This window comes from Bombina bombina, chromosome 1, assembly GCF_027579735.1.
Source record: "Bombina bombina isolate aBomBom1 chromosome 1, aBomBom1.pri, whole genome shotgun sequence".
In the NCBI taxonomy this organism is placed as follows: Eukaryota; Metazoa; Chordata; class Amphibia; order Anura; family Bombinatoridae; genus Bombina; species Bombina bombina.
This window is the reverse complement of record NC_069499.1, coordinates 1,210,202,831-1,210,230,634: the sequence shown is the minus strand read 5'-3', so window position 1 is coordinate 1,210,230,634 and position 27,804 is coordinate 1,210,202,831. Positions and strand designations below refer to the sequence as shown.

At 39.8% G+C, this 27,804-nt stretch overlaps 1 protein-coding gene across 1 annotated transcript in view; it reads right to left on the bottom strand.

Moving 5' to 3' along the window:
* Positions 1-27,804, bottom strand: part of HTR2C (5-hydroxytryptamine receptor 2C) — a 463,240-nt gene that overhangs the window by 57,980 nt on the left and 377,456 nt on the right. The window contains exon 2 of the mRNA XM_053700206.1: positions 18,180-18,380. Within this exon, the coding sequence (XP_053556181.1) occupies positions 18,180-18,380 (201 nt within the window). The remainder of the gene's footprint in view (positions 1-18,179; positions 18,381-27,804) is intronic.

The following is a 27,804-nucleotide window of genomic DNA, read 5'->3' as shown; positions in this document are numbered from 1 at the left end:
GACGTGTATATGGCATGGATTTTAGGAACTGGGAGATGGAAAAAGATGCTTTGTCGGTCCTCCTGCTTCAAATTTGGGGCACTGCGCGTGCAATCTATTGTGCCACCAGATATGAGTGGTGTGTTAAGTAGTACTATTCTGATCAGTTTAATCCCTGTTACGTCCCCTATCAGGGGACGTGTATATGGCATGGATATGTATATGGCATGGCCAAAACACAAGTGGTTGTCAGATAACAGTCAGGCCACGAGATAGATAGATTTGATAGATACATAGATACATAGATTAGATAGATAGATCAATAGATGCAATAGATACATTCGATAGATACGATAGATAGATAGATCTGATAGATAAATAGATTAGATAGATAGATAATTTCCCAGACAGAGAATTACAAGACATGCGGTCTGGCACCCATGGTAAGGTTCCCAGAGGCAGTTGCGGCGCCAGGGGACGTGTATATTGCATTGCAGCGGCCAGAAAAATTGATGTTTGTTTCCCAGGCAGAAAGTGCCCTAAAACATTGTGGCTTGAACCCTAGTTGGTGGAGGATAAGTCACGCAAGTCATCCAGCATTTGAAGATAAAATACAGCAGCGTGTGGACCATTTTTAGCCCAAGGCAGCTCATGTCATCAGGCCTTTTTTACTTGAATGTATCGCCCAATGTCAGTCCCTTCAGGATCCATCCCTTATTCATCTTAATAAAGGTGAGGTAATCTAGACTTTTTTGACCTAGGCAACTTCTCTTCTCAGTGACAATACCTCCTGCTGCACTGAAGGTCTTTTCTGACAGGACACTTGAAGCAGGGCAGGCCAGAAGTTCTATCGCAAATTGGGATAGCTCAGGCCACAGGCCAAGCCTGCACACCCAGTAGTCAAGGGGTTCATCGCTCCTCAGAGTGTCAAGATCTGCAGTTAAGGCGAGGTAGTCTGCTACCTGTCGGTCGAGTTGTTCTCTGATGGTGGACCCCGAAGGGCTGTGGCGATGCATAGGAGTTATAAAGCTCCGCATGTCCTCCATCAACAACACGTCTGTAAAGCGTCCTGTCCTTGCCGGTGTGGTCATGGGAGTCGGAGGTTTACTTTCACCTCTTCCCCTGTTAGATTCCCATTGTGCTGTGACATCACCCTTATACGCTGTGTAAAGCATACTTTTTAATTTATTTTGGAACTGTTGCATCCTTTCCGGCTTGCATTTCAGGCACTTTATGCTTATACTGGGGGTCTCGTAGCGTGGACACCCAGTACAGGTCATTCTCCTTCAGCCTTTTTATACGAGGGTCCCTCAACAGGCACGACAGCATGAAAGACCCCATGTGCACAAGGTTTGATGCCGAGCTACTCATGTCCCATTCCTCGTCCTCAGTTATCTCACTGAAGGTATCTTCTTCCCCCCAGCCATGTACACCACGGGTACCAGATAGGTGACAACGAGCACCCTGGGATGCCTGTTGTGGTTGGTCTTCCTCCTCCTCCTCAAAGCCACATTTCTCCTCTGACTCCTCTTCCTCACAATCCTCTTCCAGCGTTGCCGCTGTTTCTGGTGGTGATGGTGACCACAACTCTTCCTCTTCACGCTCATCTACGGCCTGATAAAGCACTCTTCGCAGGGCATGCTCCAGGAAGAAAACAAATGGTATGATGTCGCTGATGGTGCCTTCAGTGCGACTGACTAGGTTTGTCACCTCCTCAAAAGGATGCATGAGCCTACAGGCATTGCGCATGAGCGTCCAGTAACGTGGCAAAAAAAATCCCAGCTCCGCAGAGGCTGTCCTAGCATCCCGGTCATACAAATACTCGTTAACGGCTTTTTCTTGTTGGAGCAGACAGTCGAACATTAGGAGTGCTGAATTCCAACATGTCGGGCTGCTCAAGCGCCTCACTGGCATGTTGTTTCGCCGCTGAATATCTGAAAAGTGCGCCATGGCCATGTAGGAACGCCTGAAATGGCCACACACCTTCCTGGCCTGCTTCAGGACATCATATTAGCCTGGGTACTTATGCACAAAGCGTTGTACAATCAGATTACACACATGTGCCATGCACGGCACGTGTCAACTTGCCCAATTTCAATGCCGCCACCAAATTACTTCCGTTGTCAGAAACCACTTTGCCGATCTCCAGTTGGTGTGAGGTCAGCCACTGATCCACCTGTGCGTTCAGGGCGGACAGGAGTGCTGGTCCAGTGTGACTCTCTGCTTTCAGGCAAGTCAACCCCAAGATGGCGTGACACTGCCGTATCTGGGATGTGAAATAGTACCTGGGGAGCTGGGGGGGTTGCCGTTGATGTGGAGCAAGACGCAGCATCAGAAGATGACTCAGCCGAGGAGGTTATGGAAGAGGATGGAGTAGGAGGAGTAGAGGAGGTGGCAGCAAGCCTGCCTGCAAGTCGTGGTGGTGACACCAACTCCTCTGCAGAGCCACGCATTCCATGCTTGGCAGCCGTCAGCAGGTTTACCCAATGCGCAGTGTAGGTGATATACCTGCCCTGACCATGCTTTGCAGACCAGCTATCAGTGGTCAGATAGACCCTTGCCCCAACACTTTGTGCCAGACATGCCATTACTTCCTTTTGCACAATCGAGTACAGGTTGGGAATTGCCTTTTGTGCAAAGAAATTTCGGCCGGGTACCTTCCACTGCAATGTCCCAATAGCTACAATTTTTTTGAACACCTTAGACTCCACCAGCTTGTATGGTAAAAGCTGGTGGGCTAAGAGTTCAGACAAGCCAGCTGTCAGACACCGGGCAAGGGGGTGACTTTGTGACATTGGCTTCATACGCTCAAACATGTCCTTGACAGACACCTGACTGTGGGCAGATAAGCAGGAAATGCTCCGGAAGAGAGACGGAGTGGCGGATGGTTGAGAGGGGGCAAGGAGGACAGCAGTGGTTGACGTGGCTGAAGATGCTGGACCAGGAGGAGGAGGACAAAAAAATGTCACACTGCTGAGCTCTGCGATGATGGCATTCTGGTGGTGGCAACAGCATGCGTTGATTGGTGTGCTGTCTGGCTGACCCCGGTTGCAGATGTATGCTGTCTGACTGTGCCACTAGCTCCTTGCTACCACCTCCCCCTGCTTCCAACTCGTCTCCTCCTCTCTGTCTCCCCATCTGAACTTTCCCCGTGTTCTTCTTCTCTTCTAGCGGGCACCCACATGACATCCATGGACGCATCGTCATCATCAACCGGTTCACTTGTATCTGACAAATCAACAAAGGAAGCAGCAGTGGGTACAAAATCATCATCATCACACCGTACGTCCATGTCTGTAATGCTGCCTGACTGAGACATATCACTGTTATCTACATCCTCTGTCAATGATGCTTGCGCATCACTCATTTCTTCCAACTGATGTGTAAATAACTCCTCTGACAGATCAAGTGAAGCGGCTGTGGTGCTAGTGTTGGTGGTGGCGGCAGGCGGGCGAGTGGTAACTTGAGAGGTGCCCGAAGCTAAGCTGGAAGAGGATGGTGCGTCAAGGTTCGGAGCGGAAGCTATAGAAGATTGGGTGTCCTGTGTTAAAAAGTCAACTATGTCCTCAGAACTTTTCAAGTTCATGGTATGTGGCCTCTAAAAACTGGGCATTATTCTAGTGCCAAAGGGAATCACAGCACCACGACCATGATGTCACCTGCGTGGCCTGCCTCTGCCGTCATTTTTTTCTTAAATGTACACTTACTCTACTATTAAACAAGATATGAGTGGTGCCACTTGGCAAGTGGGCACAGTATATGTTCAGAGAAGAATTGCCTGGTATTTCGGCGCTGGACTGTCATTGGGCAGGGTCAGACTGATATGCTTCAGGATATTTTTTCTTTGTTAAAGGGGTATAGTGTGCTAAAAGACTGTGCACCCTGAGGAGTTATTATAAAAATGGACATGCATGGAAGGTTTTTTCCAGCTTCTGTTCTATCTCATGGAGTGCTGTTCTTTCATTGTGTTTTATGTAAATGCTCTTAGGTCACCCTAAGAGTAATGGGGAAACCAGACGTGGACTCCATGCACACTTGCCCTTAGAGAGATACAACTGCACCTCATTGACGAGGCCCATAGAAGGCCGAAACGATCGTCTGGGGTTGTTGCTTCCCTTGTTCAGAGAAGAATTGCCTGGTATTTCGGCGCTGGACTGTCATTGGGCAGGGTCAGACTGATATGCTTCAGGATATTTTTTCTTTGCGAAAGGGGTATAGTGTGCTAAAAGACTGTGAACCCTGAGGAGTTATTATAAAAATGGACATGCATGGAAGGTTTTTTCCAGCTTCTGTTCTATCTCATGGAGTGCTGTTCTTTCATTGTGTTTCAGTATATGCTGTGAGCCTGACACAAAAAAGCAGACTGATGTTTCACAGTCCAAAAAGTTTTTTTTTTTTAAATGTACACTTACACTACTATTAAACAAGATATGAGTGGTGGCACTGGGCAAGTGGGCACAGTATACGCTGTGAGCCTGATGCAAAAAAGCAGACTGATGTTTCACAGTCAAAAAAGTTTTTTTTTTTTTTAAATGTACACTTACACTAGTATTAAACAAGCTATGAGTGGTGGCACTGGGCAAGTGGACACAGTATACGCTGTGAGCCGAACACAAAAAAGCAGACTGATGTTTCACAGTCCAAAAATGTTATTTTGTTTTAAATGTACACTTACACTACTATTAAACAAGATATGAGTGGTGGCACTGGGCAAGTGGGCACACTATACGCTTTGAGCCTGACACAAAAAAGCAGACTGATGTTTCACAGTAAAAAAAAAAAAGGTTGTTTTTTTTTTAAATGTACACTTACACTACTATTAAACAAGATATGAGTGGTGGCACTGGGCAAGTGGGCACAGTATACGCTGTGAGCCTGGCACACACGCTGGCAGGCAGGCAACTGCAATTACTAGACAGAAAAGAGGAGAGACCTCTCTAAAGACTGCACATATAGCACTCTGAGCCTGGACTAGAAGTGGAGTTGTTGGGAAAATTAAAATGTAACTTTTATTAGATATATTAAAATAAAACACTCAAGTTAAAAACAACCAAAGAAATGTGGGCCTATTCCTTGATCTTCAGTAAGCCTTTGATATGTCAAAAGTATTAGAAGGAAATTGTGTAGGTAGGAAGCTATATCTTAGACCACTATTAGAGGAATCAATAGTTGGTAGAGACAATCAGTATTATGATATCAAGCACTAAATATACTATAATAGTGTAAAGTACTTAATAAACATTGGGAGTCTTCATATATTGGGGATTGAAAAAGCCCTATACGGGCGAAACCGGTCAGGGGGTTATAGAGCTTAGGGGAGCTCTATTAATTTTTTAAATTCTACCTAGATTTGTGGGCCTGTATAGGCAGGATTAGACTGAACATAATTATCGGACTTAATAAAGAATACTATTATTAGTCTTACTTGACTATGCAATTAGCTATCGCTAACTTAGACCAAACATATTGTGACTCGTCACACACTATTAGCAAAGAGCTTTATCTAATAGTGGCTACCTACTCAGAGCTGAATATAGGCACTATTTTTAAGGGGTATGTTTGATACCAACCTTAACTTATAAGTAGCGCATACGATTATTTAATTTGCTATTGTACCTCTAACTTTGTTGTTATCAAAAACAATTCTTTTACTATTGCTACAAAGAGCAAATAGGATTGACAGCATTACTGACTACCTAACAGAAATATAACGAGTGGTTCTAGAAAGTTGAAATAATTTTATGACCTCATACATAGACCGGATATATACCGGCATAGGTGTTTGGTTAACATAATCCACTACACTAGTGCAATTTGCATGTGCACGCTTAAACTCAAAACCATTTGATTGACTATTTGAAAATCCACTTGCTGGTACTCTGCAATAAACCTGTCTCCTATGGGAGTATTTCACATATATTTAATAGTGAAATAAACTTTATCTGTATAACTACATTAAACAACTAGCAATTTTATTAACTCAATTTATTAAATAAGAGTTACAAACTGTATAAAAACAGTCACAAGGTGGTACATGTAATTTGAATGCTCTGAAATCTATACTATGTAGTATTAATCATAACATAATAGGAATGGGATGTTATTTGCACAAATATTGTGATATCACAAAGTCACATTAAACGTATAAAAACACTCACAAAGGGTTGTGTGCAATTGAAATACTTGAAATCTACACTATTCAGTATCCACTTTAGTACTATGGGATATCACATGCACAAATAAAGTGATATCACAGAGGTAAAAAAGTGTATTAAAACACTCACAAGGTGTCATATGTAACTCAAAATGCTTTGAAACCCATATTATCTAGTACTAATCCAAGTGCAACATAAATGTGAAGTTATATGCACAAAACAAGTGATACCACACAATTATCAACATTACTCTTACTGAGTGTCATCAATGTTATAACTAATCCCAACAATAATATTACATTAAGACCAAGATCTTTGATTGATAAACTTTTGATATAGGATAGCCTACTATCCAGCAGGCATAAATATATCTATAACTAGACAGTAACATAGTTGGGTACTCATATATCACATTGCCCTGAATAAATGATAAGACCAACTTTCTAACTAGTACATTTACTCTTATTAGAATTTTTTCAGGGCTTGACACAGAGGGATATTATATCCCCAATATATGAAGACTCCCAATGCTTATTAAGTACTTTACACTATTATAGTATATTTAGTGCTTGATATCATAATACTGATTGTCTCTACCAACTATTCATTCCTCTAATAGTGTTCTTAGATATAGCTTCCTACCTACACAATTTCCTTCTAATACTTTTGACATATCAAAGGCTTACTGAAGATCAAGGAATAGGCCCACATTTCTTTGGCTGTTTTTAACTTGAGTGTTTTATTTTAATATATCTAATAAAAGTTACATTTTAATTTTCCCAACAACTCCACTTCTAGTCCAGGATCAGAGTGCTATATGTGCAGTCTTTAGAGAGGTCTCTCCCTCTTTTCTGTCTAGTATATTACACACTGCACAGCACCAACTTTTCTGCTACAATAAATATTTAGACATAAACATGGTTTATGTTAGCTAATATAATACAGAAAAGGTTGCCGGTGTGGTGCCACTGTATTTGTGTTGTGGTAAAGGCAACTGCAATTAGATTACACAAGCAAACTGATGTTTCACAGTCAAAAAAGTTTTTTTTTTTTAAATTTACCCTACTATTACATCAGATATGAGTGGTGGCACTGGGCAAGTGGGCCTGGTACACACGCTGGCAGGCAGGCAACTGCAATTAGATTACACTAGCAAACTGATGTTTCACGCTCAATTTTTTTTTTTTTAAATTTACACTACTGTTACAACAGATATCAGTGGTGGCACTGGGCAAGTGGGCCTGGCACACACGCTGTCAGGCAGGCAACTGCAATTAGATTACACAAGCAAACTGATGTTTCACAGTCAAAAAAGTTTTTTTTTTTTTTAAATTTACACTACTGTTACACCAGATATGAATGGTGGCACTGGGCAAGTAAGCACAGTATACACTGTAAGTCTGGCACACACGCTGGCAGGCAGGCAACTGCAATTAGATTACACTAGCAGACTGATGTTTCACAGTCAAAAAAGTTTTTATTTTTAAATTTACCCTACTGTTACAACAGATATGAGTGGTGGCACTGGGCAAGTGGGCCTGGTACACACGCTGGCAGGCAGGCAACTGCAATTAGATTGCACAAGCAGACTGATGTTTTACAGTCAAAAAAGTTTTTTTATTTAAATTTACACTACTGTTACACCAGATATAAGTGGTGGCACTGGGCAAGTGGGCACAGTATATGCTGTGAGCCTGGCACACACGCTGGCAGGAAGGCAACTGCAATTAGATTACACTAGCAGACTGATGTTTCACAGTCAAAAAAGTTTTTTTTTAAATTTACACTACTGTTACAACAGATATGAGTGATGTCACTGGGCAAGTGGGCCTGGCACAGACGCTGGCAGGCAGGCAACTGCAATTAGATTACACAAGCAGACTGATGTTTCACAGTCAAAAAAGTTTTGTTTTTTTAAATTTACACTACTGTTACAACAGATATGAGTGGTGGCACTGGGCAAGTGGGCACAGTATACGCTGTGAGCCTGTCACACACGCTGGCAGGCAGGCAACTGCAATTAGATTACACTAGCAGACTGATGTTTCACAGTCAAAAAAGTTTTTTTTTTAAATTTACCCTACTGTTACAACAGATATGAGTGGTGGCACTGGGCAAGTGGGCCTGGCACACACCCTGGCAGGCAGGCAACTGCAATTAGATTACACAAGCAGACTGATGTTTCGCAGTCAAAAAAGTTTTTTTTTAAATTTACACTACTGTTACACCACATATGAGTGGTGGCACTGGGCAAGTGGGCACAGTATATGCTGTAAGCCTGGCACACACGCTGGCAGGAAGGCAACTGCAATTAGATTACACTAGCAGACTGATGTTTCACAGTCAAAAAAGTTTTTTTTTAAATTTACACTACTGTTACAACAGATATGAGTGATGTCACTGGGCAAGTGGGCCTGGCACAGACGCTGGCAGGCAGGCAACTGCAATTAGATTACACTAGCAGACTGATGTTTCACAGTCAAAAAGGTTTTTTATTTTTAAATTTACCCTACTATTACAACAGATATGAGTGGTGGCACTGGGCAAGTGGGCCTGGCACACACCCTGGCAGGCAGGCAGGCAACTGCAATTAGATTACACAAGCAGACTGATGTTTCACAGTCAAAAAAGTTTTTTTTTAAAATTTACACTACTGTTACACCAGATATGAGTGGTGGCACTGGGCAAGTGGGCACAGTATACGCTGTGAGCCTGGCACACACGCTGGCAGGCAAGCAACTGCAATTAGATTACACTAGCAGACTGATGTTTCACAGTCAAAAAAGTTTTTTTTTTTAAATGTACACGTACACTACTATTAAACAAGATATGAGTGGTGGCACTGGGCAAGTGGGCACAGTATACACTGTGAGCCTGGCACACACGCTGGCAGGCAGGCAACTGCAATTAGATTACACAAGCAGACTGATGTTTCGCAGTCAAAAAAGTTTTTTTTTTAAATTTACACTACTGTTACAACAGATATGAGTGGTGGCACTGGGCAAGTGGGCACAGTATATGCTGTGAGCCTGGCACACACGCTGGCAGGCAGGCAACTGCAATTAGATTACACTAGCAGACTGATGTTTCACACTCAAAAAAGTTTTTTTTAAAAAATTTACACTACTGTTACATTAGATATGAGTGGTGGCACTGGGCAAGTTGGCACAGTATACGCTGTGAGCCTGGCACACATGCTGGAAGGCAGGCAACTGCAATTAGATTACACTAGCAGACTGATTTTTCACACTCAAAAAAGTTTTTTTTTTTAAATTTACACTACTGTTACACCAGATATGAGTGATGGCACTGGGCAAGTGGGCACAGTATACGCTATGAGCCTGGCACACACGCTGGCAGGCAGGCAACTAAAATTAGATTACACTAGCAGACTGATGTTTCAAACTCAAAAAAGTTTTTTTTTTAATTTACACTACTGTTACAACAGTTATGAGTGGTGGCACTGGGCAAGTTGCACTGGCACACACGCTGGCAGGCAGGCAACTGCAATTAGATTAAACAAGCAGACTGATGTTTCACAGTCAAAAAAGTTTTTGTTTTTTTACATTTAAACTACTGTTATACCAGATATGAGTGGTGGCACTGGGCAAGTGGGCCTGGCATACACGCTGGCAGGCAGGCAACTGCAATTAGATTACACTAGCAAACTGATGTTTCACACTCAAAAAAGTTTTTTTTTTAAATTTACACTACTGTTACAACAGATATGAGTGGTGGCACTGGGCAAGTGGGCCTGGCACACATGCTGGCAGGCAGGCAACTGCAATTAGATTACACAAGCAAACTGATGTTTCACAGTCAAAAAAGTTTATTTTTTTTTACATTTACCCTACTGTTACAACAGATATGAGTGGTGGCACTGGGCAAGTGGGCCTGGTACACACGCTGGCAGGCAGGCAACTGCAATTAGATTACACTAGCAAACTGATGTTTCACACTCAAAATAGTTTTTTTAAAAAAATTTACACTACTGTTACACCAGATATGAATGGTGGCACTGGGCAAGTGGGCACAGTATACGCTGTGAGCCTGGCACACACGCTGGCAGGCAGGCAACTGCAATTAGATTACACTAGCAGACTGATGTTTCACAGTCAAAAAAGTTTTTATTTTTAAATTTACCCTACTGTTACAACAGATATGAGTGGTGGCACTGGGCAAGTGGGCCTGGTACACACGCTGGCAGGCAGACAACTGCAATTAGATTACACAAGCAGACTGATGTTTTACAGTCAAAAAAGTTTTTTTTTTTTAAATTTACACTACTGTTACACCAGATATGAGTGATGGCACTGGGCAAGTGGGCACAGTATACGCTATGAGCCTGGCACACACGCTGGCAGGCAGGCAACTAAAATTAGATTACACTAGCAGACTGATGTTTCAAACTCAAAAAAGTTTTTTTTTTAAATTTACACTACTGTTACAACAGATATGAGTGGTGGCACTGGGCAAGTGGGCCTGGCACACATGCTGGCAGGCAGGCAACTACAATTAGATTACACAAGCAAACTGATGTTTCACAGTCAAAAAAGTTTTTTTTTTTAAATTTACACTACTGTTACACCAGATATGAATGGTGGCACTGGGCAAGTGGGCACAGTTTACGCTGTGAGCCTGGCACACACGCTGGCAGGCAGGCAACTGCAATTAGATTACACTAGCAGACTGATGTTTCACAGTCAAAAAAGTTTTTATTTTTAAATTTACCCTACTGTTACAACAGATATGAGTGGTGGCACTGGGCAAGTGGGCCTGGTACACACGCTGGCAGGCAGACAACTGCAATTAGATTACACAAGCAGACTGATGTTTTACAGTCAAAAAAGTTTTTTTATTTAAATTTACACTACTGTTACACCAGATATGAGTGCTGGCACTGGGCAAGTGGGCACAGTATATGCTGTGAGCCTGGCACACACGCTGGCAGGAAGGCAACTGCAATTAGATTACACTAGCAGACTGATGTTTCACAGTCAAAAAAGTTTTTTTTTAAATTTACACTACTGTTACAACAGATATGAGTGATGGCACTGGGCAAGTGGGCCTGGCACACACGCTGGCAGGCAGGCAGGCAACTGCAATTAGATTACACTAGCAAACTGATGTTTCACACTCAAAATAGTTTTTTTAAAAAATTTACACTACTGTTACACCAGATATGAATGGTGGCACTGGGCAAGTGGGCACAATATACGCTGTGAGCCTGGCACATACGCTGGCAGGCAGGCAACTGCAATTAGATTACACTAGCAGACTGATGTTTCACAGTCAACAAAAGTTTTTTTTTAAATTTACACTACTGTTGCAACAGATATGAGTGGTGGCACTGGGCAAGTGGGTCTGGCAGGCAGGCAACTGCAATTAGATTACACAGGAAAAAAAAAAAACAGACTGATGTTCTAGCCCTAAAAAAGGCTTTTTGGGGTGCTATCCTTACAGCAGAGATCAGATGAGTCCCTCAGGACTGTAGTGGACACTGAATACACTAGCCTAGCTATCGATTTCCCTATTAAATCAGCAGCAGCTACACTGTCCCTCCTCTCACTAAGAAAGCAGCTTCCGAATGAATCTAAAATTGCTGCTGTCCAGGAGCTGGGAGGGTCTGGGAGGGAGGGTCTGCTGCTGATTGGCTGGAATGTGTCTGCAGACTGTGAGATACAGGGTCAAAGTTTACTCAATGATGACGAATAGGGGGCGGATCGAACAGCGCATATGTTTGCCTGCCGTTGCGAACGTGAACAAGCTATGTTCGCCGGGAACTATTTGCCGGCGAACAATTCGAGGCATCACTACTTGTAATATCTCAGCAAATATTACTTTGGAGGTCCTTGCTTTAAACTTGCTACCTAACTCCCTTTTTTTTTAATCAGACAATAGGAAAATTAGGGCTGCTAAAATCCTATTGACTGTTCAAATCAGCCAATAGGATTTAAGCAGCTTTCATTCTATTGGCTGATTCGCCTGGACCTCTGCCTTGGACCTTCGCCTGGAACTCGGCCTCCATGCATCGACTGCTCCGCAGGGATGAAGAAGATGCCAGTCCCGTGATGAATGAAACTGGAGCCACCTGGATGAAGATGGAGCCACCGGGATGAAGATCGTTCAAGGGGGACTTTAGCAACTGTGAGTACCTAAAGAGGGGTTAGTGTTAGGTTTTTTAAAAAGTTTTTTGGGTGTTTTTTTTTAATATTAGGGTTTGGGCAGTTCTTAAAAGAGCTGAATGCCCTTTAAAGGGCAAGAAAAAGAGCTGAATGCCATTTTAAGGGAAATGCCAAAACAAATGCCCTTTTCAGGGCAATGGGTAGATAAGGTTGTTTTTTTTTTTTAGTGGGTCTATTTTTGCTTAGAAAAAGAGCTGATTTCTTTAGGGCAATGCCCTACAAAAGGCACTTTTAAGGGCTATTGGTAGTTTATTGTAGATTATTTTTGATAATTTATTTTTAATGGGCAGCAAAAGAGCTTAATGCCCTTTTAAGGGCAATGCCCATACAAATGCCTTTTTCAGGGCAATGGGTAGATTAGGTTTTACTTTTTTTCTATTTTGTGGGTTTGGGGGTGGGTGTTTGTATACTGTTAGTTGGTGTATGTTTTTCTTTTGTAGAAAAAGAGCTGATCTCTTAGTGCAATGCCCTACAAAAGGAACTTTTAAGGGCCCTTGGTAGTTTATTATAGAATAGGGTTTTTTATTTTGGAGTGTTTTTTTTTTTTAAATAAGGTATTAGTATTGAAATAATTTTTATTGGTTTGGATAATTTCATTTGTTATTTTTTGTAATTGTATTTTTTTTATTTTTTTTGTTTTAGTGGTTTTTTTTTGTAATGGTATTTTTTTTATTTTTGTAATGTTAGGTTTTAGTGTAAGGCAGCTTAGTTTTTATTTCAAAGGTAAGTTTGTATTTATTTTAACTAGGTAGTTAGTAAATAGTTAATAACTATTTACTAACTAGTCTACCTAGTTAAAATAAATTCAAACTTACCTGTGAAATAAAAATAAAACCTAAGCTAGCTAGAATGTAACTATTAGTTATATTGTAGCTAGCTTAGGTTTTATTTTACAGGTAAGTATGTATTTAGTTTTAAATAGGTATTATTTAGTTAATAATTGTAACTTTAATTTAGCTCTATTTTAATTATGTTAAAGTTAGGGGGTTTTTGGTTTAGGGTTAGGGTTAGGTTTAGGGTTAGGTTTAGGGGTTAATAGTTTAATTTAGTAATTTAGGGGTTAATAGGTTTATTTAATGGTAGTGATGTGGGAGGCCAGAAGTTTAGTGGTTAAGAACTTTATTTAGTGGCGGCGATGTCGGATAGCGGCGGAATAGGGTTAATATCTTTATTATAGTGTGGGCGATGTTGGGGTGCGGGGGAATAGGGGTTAATAACTTTAGTATAGTGGCAGCGATATCGGGAGTAGCAGATTAGGGGTTAATAGATTTATTTTGGTGGTGTCAATATCAGGAGCGACAGATTAGGGGTTAATAACATTATGTAGGTGGTGGCGATGTCGTAGCGGCAAATTAGGGGTGTTTAGACGTGGGGTTTATGTTAGGGTGTTAGGTTTAAACATAACTTTTTTTCCCCCATAGTCATCAATGGGCCTGCGTTACGGAACTTTTCATTCCGCGATCGCAGGTGTTTTTTTTCTAACACTCTATCCCCATTGATGTTTATGGGGAAAACATGCACAAGCATGTCAAAGCAGCGCTTGTATTTTGTGCGGTAAGGAGCTTATCGCCACCATATCGTACACACAAGGCAGCTTTTCAAAAACTTGTAATGGCAGCGATATGGCAGGTGAAATAACGCAACTTTTGTTTTGTTCATTAAATACCCTCTATAGTGCAAAACTTGTAATCTAGTGGATTATGCTCTAACGATTGAATTAGAGCATATCATCTTATTATCACTATAACACACACCTATTCTTCTGTACATACATCACCACATACCCGCAGGCACTACCAGCAGTTTGCTCAACACCCGGAAACTTCCGGAGCCTTACAGACTCAATTACAAAGACCCACACGCTGATGTATTAGAAAATGTTCATGTTACTTTAACAAATCAATCACATTCTAATGTATTTTGGGATATTGTTACGTTTGTCATCCTTCTTACTTTAATGGCATTAGCAAGACTTTAAACTTCACTACTATAGAAAAAAAAATAACAATATTTTTATTATTACATTGCTATTGGTTTCTAACAAAGGGGCCAATTAACTTAAGCTCTCTGGGCTGGCGAGAGTCTGTAAGAATGATTGCCAGTCCTATTTCCTTGGTGGAATTATATAAAGCAACTTATTACCCTGAAAACAGGGTGTCTCGCTAAGGGGCATATACTGCATTTAAACAAGCATGCAGTCTCCATTATTGAGTCAAATAGGGAATATTTAACTTAAAAGGCAAAAAAAGAAAGAAAATTATTGTTTATGCCCAGCAATAGCATTTAAAGTCCATTTAATGCTAAATGTTACATTTTGTATGGACGTTAGTTACTTTTCTAAATTTGACTACAGTGATAACAAGGTTACAAATTCTCATCATATTAGATTTATACATTTTATCCTTACTGAAAAATGAAATCTTCAATTTAATATTTATTTTTACAAAATTATTTTCTGTGAACATCATATTTTTTTACTGAAATTGATAGCTAACTCTGGCAGTCTCTAAGTAGCAAATGAATGTAGTTTTATATATTAAAAGTCTTTTTATCTCGTTAAGTCCCTTGATTTTCTGCTTTCTCATTGAACTAGAGTTGCCAGTGAAGCCTATTTTATTTTAATATAGTTATTTACATATTTACAACATATTTATATATCAGCTAGATTACGAGTTTTGAGCGCTGTAGGGAAATTAACGACCGCAACAAAAGCAGCGGTATTTAACCTCCCTATAGCGCTGCTATTACAGGTTTTGCAAAAACCGGCTTGTGCGGGGCGATATGGTTGCTTTGAGCTCCATACCTCACCCAAATACAAGCAGTGTTTTGACTAACTCGTGCATGATTTCCCCATAGACATCAATGGAAGTAGTCGGCCAAAAAAAAGCCTAACAACTGCGATCGCGGAAACAAAAGCTCAGTAACGCAGCCCCATTGATGTCTATGGGGAAAGAAAAAGTTACTTTTAAACCTAACACCCTAACATAAAAAACATGTCTAAACACCACTAATCTGCTGCCCCTAACATCACAGCCACATATAATACAGTTATTAACCCCTAATCTGCTGCCCTCGATATCGCCCCCACCTACATTACAGTTATTAACCCCTAATCTGCCGTCCCCAATGTTGCCGCCACTATTATAAAGTTATTAACCCCTAAACCTCTGGCCTCCCACATCACTAACACAAAATAAATGTATGAACCCCTAAACCTAACCCTAACGTAACCCTAACCCTAATGTAACCCTAACCCTAAGTCTAACCTTAACCCCCCCTAACTTAAATATAATTAAAATAGATCTAAATTAAACTTACAATTATTACCTAAACAATTCCTATTTAAAACTAAATACTTACCTGTAAAAAAAACTAAGCTACCTACCATATAACTAATAATTATATTGTATCTATCTTAGTTTTATTTTTATTTCACAGGTAAGTTTGTATTTATTTTACCTAGGTAGACTAGTTACTAAATAGTTATTAATTATTTAAGAACTACCTAGTTAAAATAAATACAAATTTACCTGTAAAATAAAACCTAACCTGCCTTACACTAAAACCTAACATTACAATAAAATAAATTAAATTAATAAATACAATTAAATACTAAATTACAAAAAAATAAACACTAAATTACGCAAAATAAAAAAACGAAACTATCAAAAATAAAAAAAATTTACTCCTAATCTAATAGCCCTATCAAAATAAAAAAGCCCAGCCAAAATAAAAAAAAAAACCCTAGCTTACACTAAACTGCCTATAACTGCTGCTTCATAACTGCTGTTTCTGGCGAGTCTGAAGGCTCGCCAGAAACACGTGCCCAGAAGCTCACTACGGAGCTTGTTAAATGGGCGCCAATAGGGCAAATACTCATTATGCTCTTATTGTTTCCTTCTTTACTTGCATTTTACTTTCACTTTATTAGCCTATTACAGGTGTCAGTTGGGGAACTTTACATCTTGGGCACCGCCATATTGGCACACATGTATTCTTGTATCTTTGACAGAAGAGCTGGATACTTACACAATAGAGAGCAGAAGCTTTGCATTTTTAACAGTTTTTACACAATTTTAAAAGTTGTATAACAAATATAAAAATAAGTAATTAGATAGAACAATGGAGCTACTGCAAAGATATATAACTCCTGCTTTATATTGTGAAAGCTAAGCTGAAGTATACTATACGGCTTGTCAAAAAAACAATAATGATTTGTGAACACGGCCTACATCTGTCACAAGATGCAAGAATACTTAAGCTCCAAGATGGTGGAACCCAGTGTGAAGAGGATAATACTGTCACTTGTAATGGCTTAAAATAAGCTGTGTGCACAGGATGAAGAAAAGACCATGGGGGGTTATTATGCTATTATGGTTGTACCCGCACATCAATAAAATAGTGAAATACTTGTGCAATGAGGCCCACTGCAGATTTGCGGCTAATCAGCCGCTAGTAGGGGGTGTCAATCAACCTGATCGTATCTGATTGGGCTGATTGCTGTACGCCGCCTCAGAGGTGACAGACAAGATAAGGAGCAGCGGTCTTATAACCACTGCTTCTAAACTATACGGGGCTTGATAAATCTGCCCCATAGAGTTTAATGCCTCACATCCAGTCCTGGCATCTACAAAGTAAATAATACCTACATTAAAAAAACAAACAAAAATAAAAAAACATCAGCTTGTAGGGATAGAACTGGAATTATTTAATTAAATGTAATGAATATATTTTTAAACATATTTATTCAAACTTGCTTTATTAATATTTATCTATGGTATATTGATTAGAAGAATCATTATTGTCATTGATTCAATTATCTTTCATTTTCAATCGAGGAGAGCTTTTTTAAAAATGTATTTAAGTACCTCATGCTGGTACAGAATGTATGAAACTGACTTAATGATTCTAGCTGAGTAATACTTGTTAGCTTTTAAATGCATATATATTTATGTGTGTGTGTGTATGTGTATGTGTTTGTGTTTGTGTGCGTGTTTGTGTCTATGTTTATGTGTGTGTGTGTGCGTGTTTGTGTCTATGTTTATGTGTATATGTGTGTGTGTTTGTGTGTGTGTGTGTGTGTGTATGTGTTTGTGTGTATGTGTGTGGGTATGTGTTTGTGTGTGTGTTTGTGTATATGTGTGTGTATGTGTGTGTGCATTTGTGTGTGTATGTGTGTGTGTATGTGTATGTGTGTGTTTGTGGGTATGTGTTTGTGTGTATGTGTGTGTGTGTTTGTTTGTGTGTATGTGTGTGCGTATGTGTTTGTGTGAGTGTATATGTGTGTATGTGTGTGTGTTTGTGTATATGTGTGTGTGTTTGTGTGAGTGTTTATGTGTGTGTGTATGTGTGTTTGTGTATATGTATGTGTGTGTGTGTGTTTGTGTATATGTGTGTGTGCGTATGTGTGTGTGTGTGTTTTTGTATGTATGTGTGTGTGTTTGTGTATATGTGTGTGTGTATTTGTGTGTGTTGTGTGAGTGTATATGTTTGTGTGTGTGTTGTGTGAGTGTATATGTTTGTGTGTGTGTTGTGTGAGTGTATATGTTTGTGTGTGTGTGTGTGTATATGTGTGTGTGTAAGTGTGTGTGTATTTGTGTGTTTGTGTGTGTGTGTGTGTGTTGTGTGAGTGTATATGTTTGTGTGTGTGTTGTGTGAGTGTATATGTTTGTGCATTTGTGTGTGATTTGAATATTTTTACATTTTATTGTCCTTTCAAACTGTATGCATCACTTCCATGCAACTTGTTTGACAAGTTGACCAGAGTTGAACTCTGGTTAAGAAATTTGCAATTCATAAAGAAAAATCTACCTGGGAAAATGACATGTATTCTAGCAAGAATATAAGCTGCGCTTCTTACCTATTGATATAGTCCATACTGCAGCAATCTTCATTAAAGCTTTCGTCCGGGAATTGAAGCGACTGTGCTCTATGGGATTACGTATTGCTACATACCGATCAAGAGAAATTGCACAGAGATGCATGATTGATGCTGTAGAAAAGAGTACATCCAATGAAATCCATATAGGACAAAGTTTCTGTGGCAAAGGCCAGGCATAATCTGAAATGAGAGAAAAATAACATGTCTATATTGAATTAGAAGCACTAATCAATCACTGCATGCTCTGCTTCTGCTTTCTTCCTAGTCTTGCAAGATATCAGGTACGATAAATATATACAGATTGATGATAAGAAACATTCAATTGAACAGAATATCTAGAAAACCTTACTTTAACACCATCCTCTGCAGCTGCAGGGCTGAGCTAAGAAATATGTTTGAAATACAATGCACTGAGACCTACCTGTTACTCAGCACACAGGCCAGATGCAACCACAAATCAAACTTGGCAGTTGGCTTTAGGGCACAGGCACTGAGGGAGCACGACTTAAACCCTAAGCAGTTTGTTTATTTTTTGTCTGCTCATAACAGCAGAGGTGCCATTCATTTCATTGTACACTAATATTTAACTGTGTGGCTGCTGTATCCTTTGCAACAAAGCCTAGCACTTTCTTCACTTTTTAGTGTTCTGCCATTCACTATGCCCACAGTGAAAGGCAGCATACAGTGAGTAGGTCAACAGTCATGTGTCTCAAAACATCAAATCAAAGTTAGGGGATACAGGGGGCTGTGTGTCTCATCTAGAGGTGCGTTAATGGGCATAGACCTGGTATAATGGGTGTGTAGGTGTCTGGGGTTTTTGTGATGTAGCATATAACCAGCACAAGGAGAATGTACAGTGCATCTAGAAAGGATGTCAACTTTAGTAACCTATCCACCCATCTTCATGGTGATGCAAAAGCATATATATATATATAGCCATGCAGCTGGTTTGGAGGTCTGACATGGCATATGCAGGACATGGGGGGCTTTGTATATGCTCTGGAATCAGAAGTGACCAGGGATAGGCAAGGTATCCGTACACGCACACTGGTGTCCACGACTGGCCCTTGCAGTGTCCGCCACACAGTTTTGGTGGGGAGGAAGGGGTAGGACAGATGAATGCTGATCCTGACACTTCTCCTTGACGCAAGCGGCGCCACATTTCGCAGGATTGGGGCCGTGTCCACGTGGTGCCACTGAGTAGCGAAAAAGTGAGTGAAAGAGGGAAGAAGCAAGCTGCCTGCAGTGGAGCCTGTGTCAACCACCCATGAGTCATGACCCGCCCTCATTCCTTGATCTGTGCGGCAGCGTTGGTGCTGGTGTCTGTGTGTAGAAGACCGCTGTCTACTCGGAAAAACCTTACATAACCAAGTAAGTAACCAACCATGATGATCATTCAATTAACATCAAGGTGGGTGGGTTTGATCAGGATTTGCAGAGCCCCTCAGCAGCCTCTTTAAACTGGCTGCTCTGTCTCCAATCATTCTCAGACAGTATCCTGTGTCCCAGCAGCAGGAGCCTCCAGGATTCTATTTAAACAGGGGTCCCAGACTCCTCCAATCCTGTGTCCCAGCAGCAGGTTCCTCCTGGAGGCTCCTGCTGCTGGGACACATGATATCGTCTGAGAAGGATTGGAGTCAGAGCAGCCAATTTAAAGAGCCTGCTGTTCTGTTTGCACTGGGAACCCCAGTGAATATATTAGCAGCCAGGGGGTCTGCATGCTGAGTCCACCCAGGGGAGAGTGAAGGGTTAAAACAGGCTCTCTGCAGGAAATAGATCTAGGAGAGCTGGTAACAATTCTGTCCTGCTTCACCACAGATACATATTTTATTTCTGCATGCTGATTGGAGTACATGAAAAGTGCTGCCCATGTTGTATGGAACATTGTTATGCTGCAGGGGGGATTATAAATAAACTACCCTGACTAGTTAATTGGTGTCTGTTATGCCGCTCTTCTGACTTATAGAAACATAGAATGTGTCAGCAGATAGGAACCATTCGGCCCATCTAGTCTGCCCAATTTTCTGAATACTTTCATTAGTTCCTGGCCTTATCTTATATCTATCATAGCTTTATACCTATCCCAAGCATATTTAAACTCCTTCACTGTCTCTACCACATCTGCTGGATGGCCATTCCACCATGCATCCACTACCCTCTCGGTAAAGTGAGTATTTTTTATGTTTCTAATTTGAAATGCACTTTGGTGTCCTTCACTAAGGTCTTTACTTTGGAAAATGTCCACCACTGCCCTGGTCTGTTCCTATCCCTGGAAGTGACACACACACATATATATATATATAAACAAGCATGGAAATTGCACTCCCAATAACCAAAGTCCTTATGCACTGGGTGCAGCAAACAAAATAGATAGAAATGCAGGACAAGCGCACTCCAAGGGAGTGCGCTTGTCCTGCATTTATATAATATATATATATATATATATATATATAATATATATATATATATATATATATATATATATATATATATATATATATATATATATATATATATGACAATGGATTTGTAAGGTCATGCAATTGGCCTGGAGGTCTGCTGTGGCTCTGTGGATTAGAAGGGACCTATACATAACAAAGGAGTTATAGGAAAATGTGTTGTTATTATTATTATCATCAGTTCTGATGGTCTCATGTAGCCTACAAGTACAAAAGAAGGATCCATCATGTGGCTGCTTAAGCAGGGCTGCTACTGAAAAACAAACAAACCTTAGATGTAACATTTCTAATAGTACAAATAATAAAATACATTTATGCAACAGAAAGGGTCATATCACAGGAAATGTTTGTGTACTACTAGACAGGGATAAAAAGCAAGTGGCCTGCAATATTTCTGTGCAATAACACTTGCTTTGGAATTTTTCTTTTATTTACTACTTAAAACATCTTTATCTGACAGTAATTAATTTTGATGCCAGACTCATAAATGATCATTTAGAATTATATCAAATATACTTAGCCTTCCAAAAACTCTCTGGAAAACTTTTGTTGTTGTTGTTAATGATTTCTGTAAATGGAACATATTAAACTGCAGATAAGAGAAGAACATTACTGAATTAGTCAATTTACAGCTACTCAATTTAAGAGACAAGTGAAAGGGGCAATAAAATAAATCATGTTATAGAGGGGAATTTCCAACTAACTGGAAAGAAAGAGATGTCAGGAGGAATGAAGTTTACTTATAGGTAGATTACGAGTTATGCGTTTGTGTTTTAACGCTGAAAAAATGGTAAATTCAGCATTAAAATAGCAATGCAGCCATTACGAGTCTTGTCGGTATAGCTGTACTGCAAACCTTTTAGCCTGTAACGCAACGTCAGTCCCGCACTCAAAAAAATGACGTTTTTTCATGGGACTTCCATAGTGCTGCCATTACGAGCTTTGCAGTGAGGCTAAAACGCTTGCATTACACCCTATACCGACACAATCCGTACCGCCATTTGAGAGCAGTAGTTATGAGTTTAACGCAACAAAACTGTTACATAAAACTCATAACTAAACTGCTACAAAGTACAATAACACCCATAAACTACCTATTAACCCCTAAACCAAGGCCCTCCAGCATCACAAACACTATTTTAAAGTTATTAACCCCTAATCTGCCGCTCCCGACATCGCCGCAACTAATACAACTTATTAACCCTTATTCCGCCACTCCCCGACATCGTTGCCACTATAATAAAGTTATTAACACCTATTCCCCTGCACCACAACATCGCCCACACTATAAGGTTATTCCCCCCTAAACCTATGGCCTCCTACATCACTACCACTAAATAAACCTATTAACCCCTAAACTGCCAGCCCCCCACATTGCCAAAAACTAAATTAAACTCTTAACCCCTAAACCTAAACCCCCCCTAACTTTATATTAAAATAACAAGATCCCTATCTTAAAATAAATAAAAACCTACCTGTGAAATTAAAAACAACTAAATTTAAACTATAAATTAAACTAACATAACTATTAGATTAAAATTAAACTAGCTACAAATTAAATAAACTAAATTACAAATTAAATAAACTAAATTACAAATTAAAAAACCTAACCCTACTAAAAAAAATGAATCTACCATTACAAAAAATAAAAAATACTAAATTACAAAAAATAAATCAATACTTCTAAAGTACAAAAAATAGCAAACACTAATGGCTAGATTACGAGTTGTGCGTTAGGGTAAAAAAGCAGCGTTAGCAGGTCCTAACGCTGCTTTTTCACGCATGCTGGTATTACGAGTCTTGAAGGTTTAGGGTCACCGCACACTTCTTTGGCCTTATCGCAAAACGACTTACGTAAACTTTGTAAAGTCTTTTTTCTATGGGACTTCCATAGCGCCGGTATTACGAGTCTGTCCTGGGAGGCCAAAAAGTGAGCGGTACACCTTACCCCGTCAAGAGTCCTAACACATTTAAAAGTCAGTAGTAAAGAGTTTTATGGTACAACGCCGTAACATAAAACTCATAACTAAAGTGCTAAAAAGTACACTAACACCCATAAACTACCTATTAACCCCTAAACCGAGGCCATTCCACATCGCATACACAAAAATAAAAATTTTAACCCCTTATCTGCCGCTCCGGACACCGCCGCCACCTACATTATATTTATGAACCCCTAATCTGCTGCTCCCAACATCGCCGACACCTACATTATATTTATTAACCCCTAATCTTCCGCCCCCAATGTCGCTGCAACCTACCTACACTTATTAACCCCTAATCTGCCGCCCCAATGTCGCCACCACTATAATAAACATGTTAACCCCTAAACCGCCACACTCCCGCCTCGCAAACATTAGTTAAAAATTATTAACCCCTAAACTGCCGTCCCTAACATCGCCGCCACCTAACTACATTTATTAACCCCTAATCTACCGCCCCCAACGTCACAGCCACTATACTAAATGTATTAACCCCTAAACCTAAGTCTAACCCTAACCCTAACAACCCCTAACAAATGTAATTTAAATAAATCTAAATAAAATTACTATAATAACCTAAATAATTCCAATTTAAATCTAAATACTTACATGTAAAATAAACCCTAATTTAGCTACAATATAACTGTTACATTGTATCTAGCTTAGGGTTTATTTTTATTTTACAGGCAAGTCTGTATTTATTTTAACTAGGTAGAATAGTTATTAAATAGTTTTTAACTATTTAATAACTACCTAGCTAAAATAAATAAAAAAGTACCTGTAAAATAAAACCTAACCGAAGTTACAATAACACTTAACACTACACTAAAATTAAATAAATTAACTAAATTAACAATTAATTAAATTTAATTAAATTAGCTAAAGTACAAAGAAAAACAAAGACTAAATAACAGAAAATAATAAACAAATTACAAGATATTTAAACTAATTACGCCTAATCTAATAGCCCTATCAAAAAAAAGCCCCCCCCCCCCAAATAAAAAAAACTCCTAGCCTAAACTAAACTACCCATAGCCCTTAAAAGGGCCTTTTGCAGGGCAATGCCCAAAAGTAATCAGCTCTTTTACCTGTAAAAAAAAAATACAAACAACCCTTCCAACAGTAAAACCCACCACCCACACAACCAACCCCCCAAATAAAATACTAACTAAAAAAACCTAATCTCACCATTGCCCTGAAAAGGGAATTTGGATGGGCATTGCCCTTAAAAGGGCAGTTAGCTCTTTTGTGGCCCAAAGTCCCTAACCTAAAACTAAAACCCACCCAATACACACTTAAAAAAACTAACACTAACCCCTTGAAGATCGACTTACAGTTCTGAGGACCAGACATCCATCCTCAAGGAAGCAGCAGAAGTCTTCATCCAACTGGGCCGAAGTCCTCAACGAAGCCGGGAGAAGTCTTCATCCAGACGGGCAGAAGTCTCATCCAGATGGCATCTTCTATCTTCATCCATCCGACGCAGAGCGGCTCCATCTTCAAGACATCCGACACAGAGCATCCTCTTCTTCCGGCGACTAAAGGCGAATGAAGGTTCCTTTAAGTGACGTCATCCAAGATGGCGTCCCTTATATTCTGATTGGCTGATAGAATTCTATCAATATCGATATGGATAGCCAATCGGAATTAAGGTAGAAAAAATCCTATTGGCTGATGCAATCAGCCAATAGGATTGAAGTTCAATCCTATTGGCTGATCCAATCAGCCAATAGGATTGAGCTCGCATTTTATTCGCTGAAAGACAATAGAATGCAAGCTCAATCCTATTGGCTGGTGCAACTTTTTTTCTTTCCCTTTCCATTAAGCAAGCTCTCAAGTTGCGGTAACCTGACTTTCAACTCGTACTACTTGTGCTATATCCGTCACACGCAAATAAATAAATATTGCTTGCATGCTACAGTTAGTGTGCCGCTCGTAATCTAGCCCTTTGTAGGGCATTCACTGAATTTAAGAGATATTTTTTTCAAAGTGCCAAAAGCAGGGTGCACAAATCTTTAATTGTGTTTGCCCTCATTCTAATTGAGTTGCAATATCATTGACCTTATTTGCTTGATTCCATGGGGTCAATTTATCATTTTTCGGGCGGACATGATCTGCTGTAGCGAATCATCTCTGCCCAGTATCGATAAATTCCAACAACATACACTGTCGGCATTTAAAATTGCACAAACATTTCTAGAGAAATGCTTGTGCAATGCCATCCCCTGCAGATTTGCGGCCAATCGTCCGCTAGCAAGGGGTGTCAATCAACCCGATTGTATCAGATTGGGATGATTGCAGTCCGCCACCTAAAAGTGGCAGACAAGTTAAGGAGCAACGGTCTTATGACCGCTGCTTCTTAACTTTTGTTACCGGTGAGCCGGAAATTTCAGGCGGAGAAAGCAGCTTTCGCTGCTTATTAAATCTCCCCCCAAGTCTGAACTTTGCTGCTTACCTGCCAGCTTGCACAGTTAGGTTTATAAAAGGAAGACAAAGCTGTACTCATCCTGATTTTATTTTTTGTAATCTTGTAATCTGCACCCCCCCCCCCCCATTTCTTAACATTACTGTATTAAATTCAGCACACATGCTCAGTTAGTTATGAATTCTAACACAATTCTCCATATTTGGTTGACCTTTTCGGTGGTTAGAGAAATAGAAAGGAGATTTGTTTTTCTCAGAATTTAACAATATACTTTACTTAGCAAATTAAAGGTTGAAAACAATTGGCTTTAGCTATCCTCTTTTTTATTAGATATGAATAAATATTTCCAAAAGGGCAGTCAGAAACCATCTAGAGGTGAATATCAATGAGATCCAACGCAAATGAAATACTCTCACCGTCCCGTATATGTTTAATTTCATAAAGGCAGATAAACAAATAACTACAAAGCAATTTTAGATATCATAGCTAAACCCTCAAAGTTATTTAGTTTTTCATTAAAAGTCACTTTGATGCTATAAAGGCCCTTCTGCCTTTCAAATGCAGCCATTCTACTGCAATGAGATTTTCACATTGAGACATCCATGTTAGATTATGAGCTAGCAAATGGAAAAATGATTATATGCAACTTTATCAAATGTCTCAGAAGTTTGCTTTTACTTCCTGCTTGCACTTCCTTTGACTGAAACAATGGGAAATGCAAAACATTTTCGGCTAGATTACGAGTCTTGCGTTTGCATTAAAAAGCAGCGTTGAGGGGTCCCAACGCTGCTTTTTAACGCCCGCTGGTATTACGAGTCAGGCAGGAGTTTTTTCCGCGATTTTAGGTTACCGCAAATCCCCTTACGTCAATTGCGTATCCTATCTTTTTAATGGGATTCTCCTAATGCCGGTATTGCGATCGCCTAAAAAAGTGAGCAGGAGACCGTTTCCTGGCAAGGCTCCTACCGCATTTAAAAGTCAGCAGTTAAAAGTTTTATGGGCTAACACCGTAACATAAAACTCTTAACTAAAGTGCTAAAAAGTACACTAACACCCATAAACTACCTATTAACCCCTAAACCAAGGCCCCCCCACATCGGAAACACTTAACTAAAATGTTAGAAAGATTTCACAATAACCAATTGTGACTAACCACCATAGATATATTGGGGAGCTTGTCCAAGTATAGTGCCATTGCTCAAACTTGTTTCTAAAATGTTTAACCCCCAATCTGCCGACCGGACATCGCCGCGACTTTAATAAATATATTAACCCCTAAACCGCCGCACTCCCGCCTCACAAACACTAGTTACATTTTATTAACCCCTAATCTACCATCCCTAACATCGCCGACACCTACCTAATTTATTAACCCCTAATCTGCTGCCTCCAACGTCGCCGCTACTATATTACATTTATTAACCCCTAAATCTAAATCTAACCCTAACCCTAACTTAAATATAATTTAAATAAAAAGAAATTAAATTACTACAATTAATTAAAATAATCCTTTTTAAAACTAAATGCTTACTTATAAAATAAACCCTAACCCTACAATATAATTAATAATTACATTGTAGCTATCTCAGGGTTTATTTTTATTTTACAGGCAACTTTGTATTTATTTTAACTAGGTACAATAGTTATTAAATAGTTATTAACTATTTAATAACTACCTAGCTAAAATAAGTACAAAAGTACCTGTAAAATAAACCCTAACCTAAGTTACAATTATACCTAATACTACACTATAATTAAATTAATCATCTAAACTACCTACAATTAATTATAATTAAATTAAATAAACTAAATTACGAAAAAAAACACTAAATTACAGAAAAAAAAGAATTACAAGAATTTTAAACTAATTACACCTAATATAATCCCCCTAATAAAATAAAACAGCCCACCAAAATAATAAAATTCCCTACCCTATACTAAATTACAAATAGCCCTTAAAAGGGCCTTTTGCAGGGCATTGCCCCAAAGTAATCAGCTCTTTCACCTGTAAAAAAAAATACAATACCCCCCCAACATTAATACCCACCACCCACACACCCAACCCTACTCTAAAACAAAACCCAATCCCCCTTAAAAAACCTAACACTACCCCCTTGAAGATCACCCTACCTTGAGATGTCTTCACCCAGCTGGGCACAAGTGGTCCTCCAGAGGGTCCAAAGTTTTCATCCTATCTGGCCAGAAGAGGACCTTCAGACCAGCAGAAGGCTTCATCCAGGCGACATCTTCTATCTTCATCCTTCCGGAGCGGAGCGGGTCCATCTTCAAGACATCCGATGCGGAGCATCCTCTTCATCTGACGGTCGACGACTGAATGACTGGTCCTTTAAGTTACGTCATCCAAGATGGCGTCCCTTGAATTCCGATTGGCTGATAGAATCCTACCAGCCAATCGGAATTAAGGTAGGAAAAATCCTATTGGTTGATGCAATCAGCCAATAGGATTGACCTTGCATTCTATTGGCTGATTAGAACAGCCAATGGAATTCAAGCTCAATCCTATTGGCTGATTGGATCAGCCAATCGGATTGAACTTCAATCCTGTTGGCTGATTGCATCCGCTAATAGGATTTTTCCTACCTTAATTCCGATTGGCTGATAAGATTCTATCAGCCAATCGGAATTCAAGGGACGCCATCTTGGATGACGTAATTTAAAGTCGTCATTCAGTCGTCGGCCGTCAGATGAAGAGGATGCTCCGTGTCGGATGTCTTGAA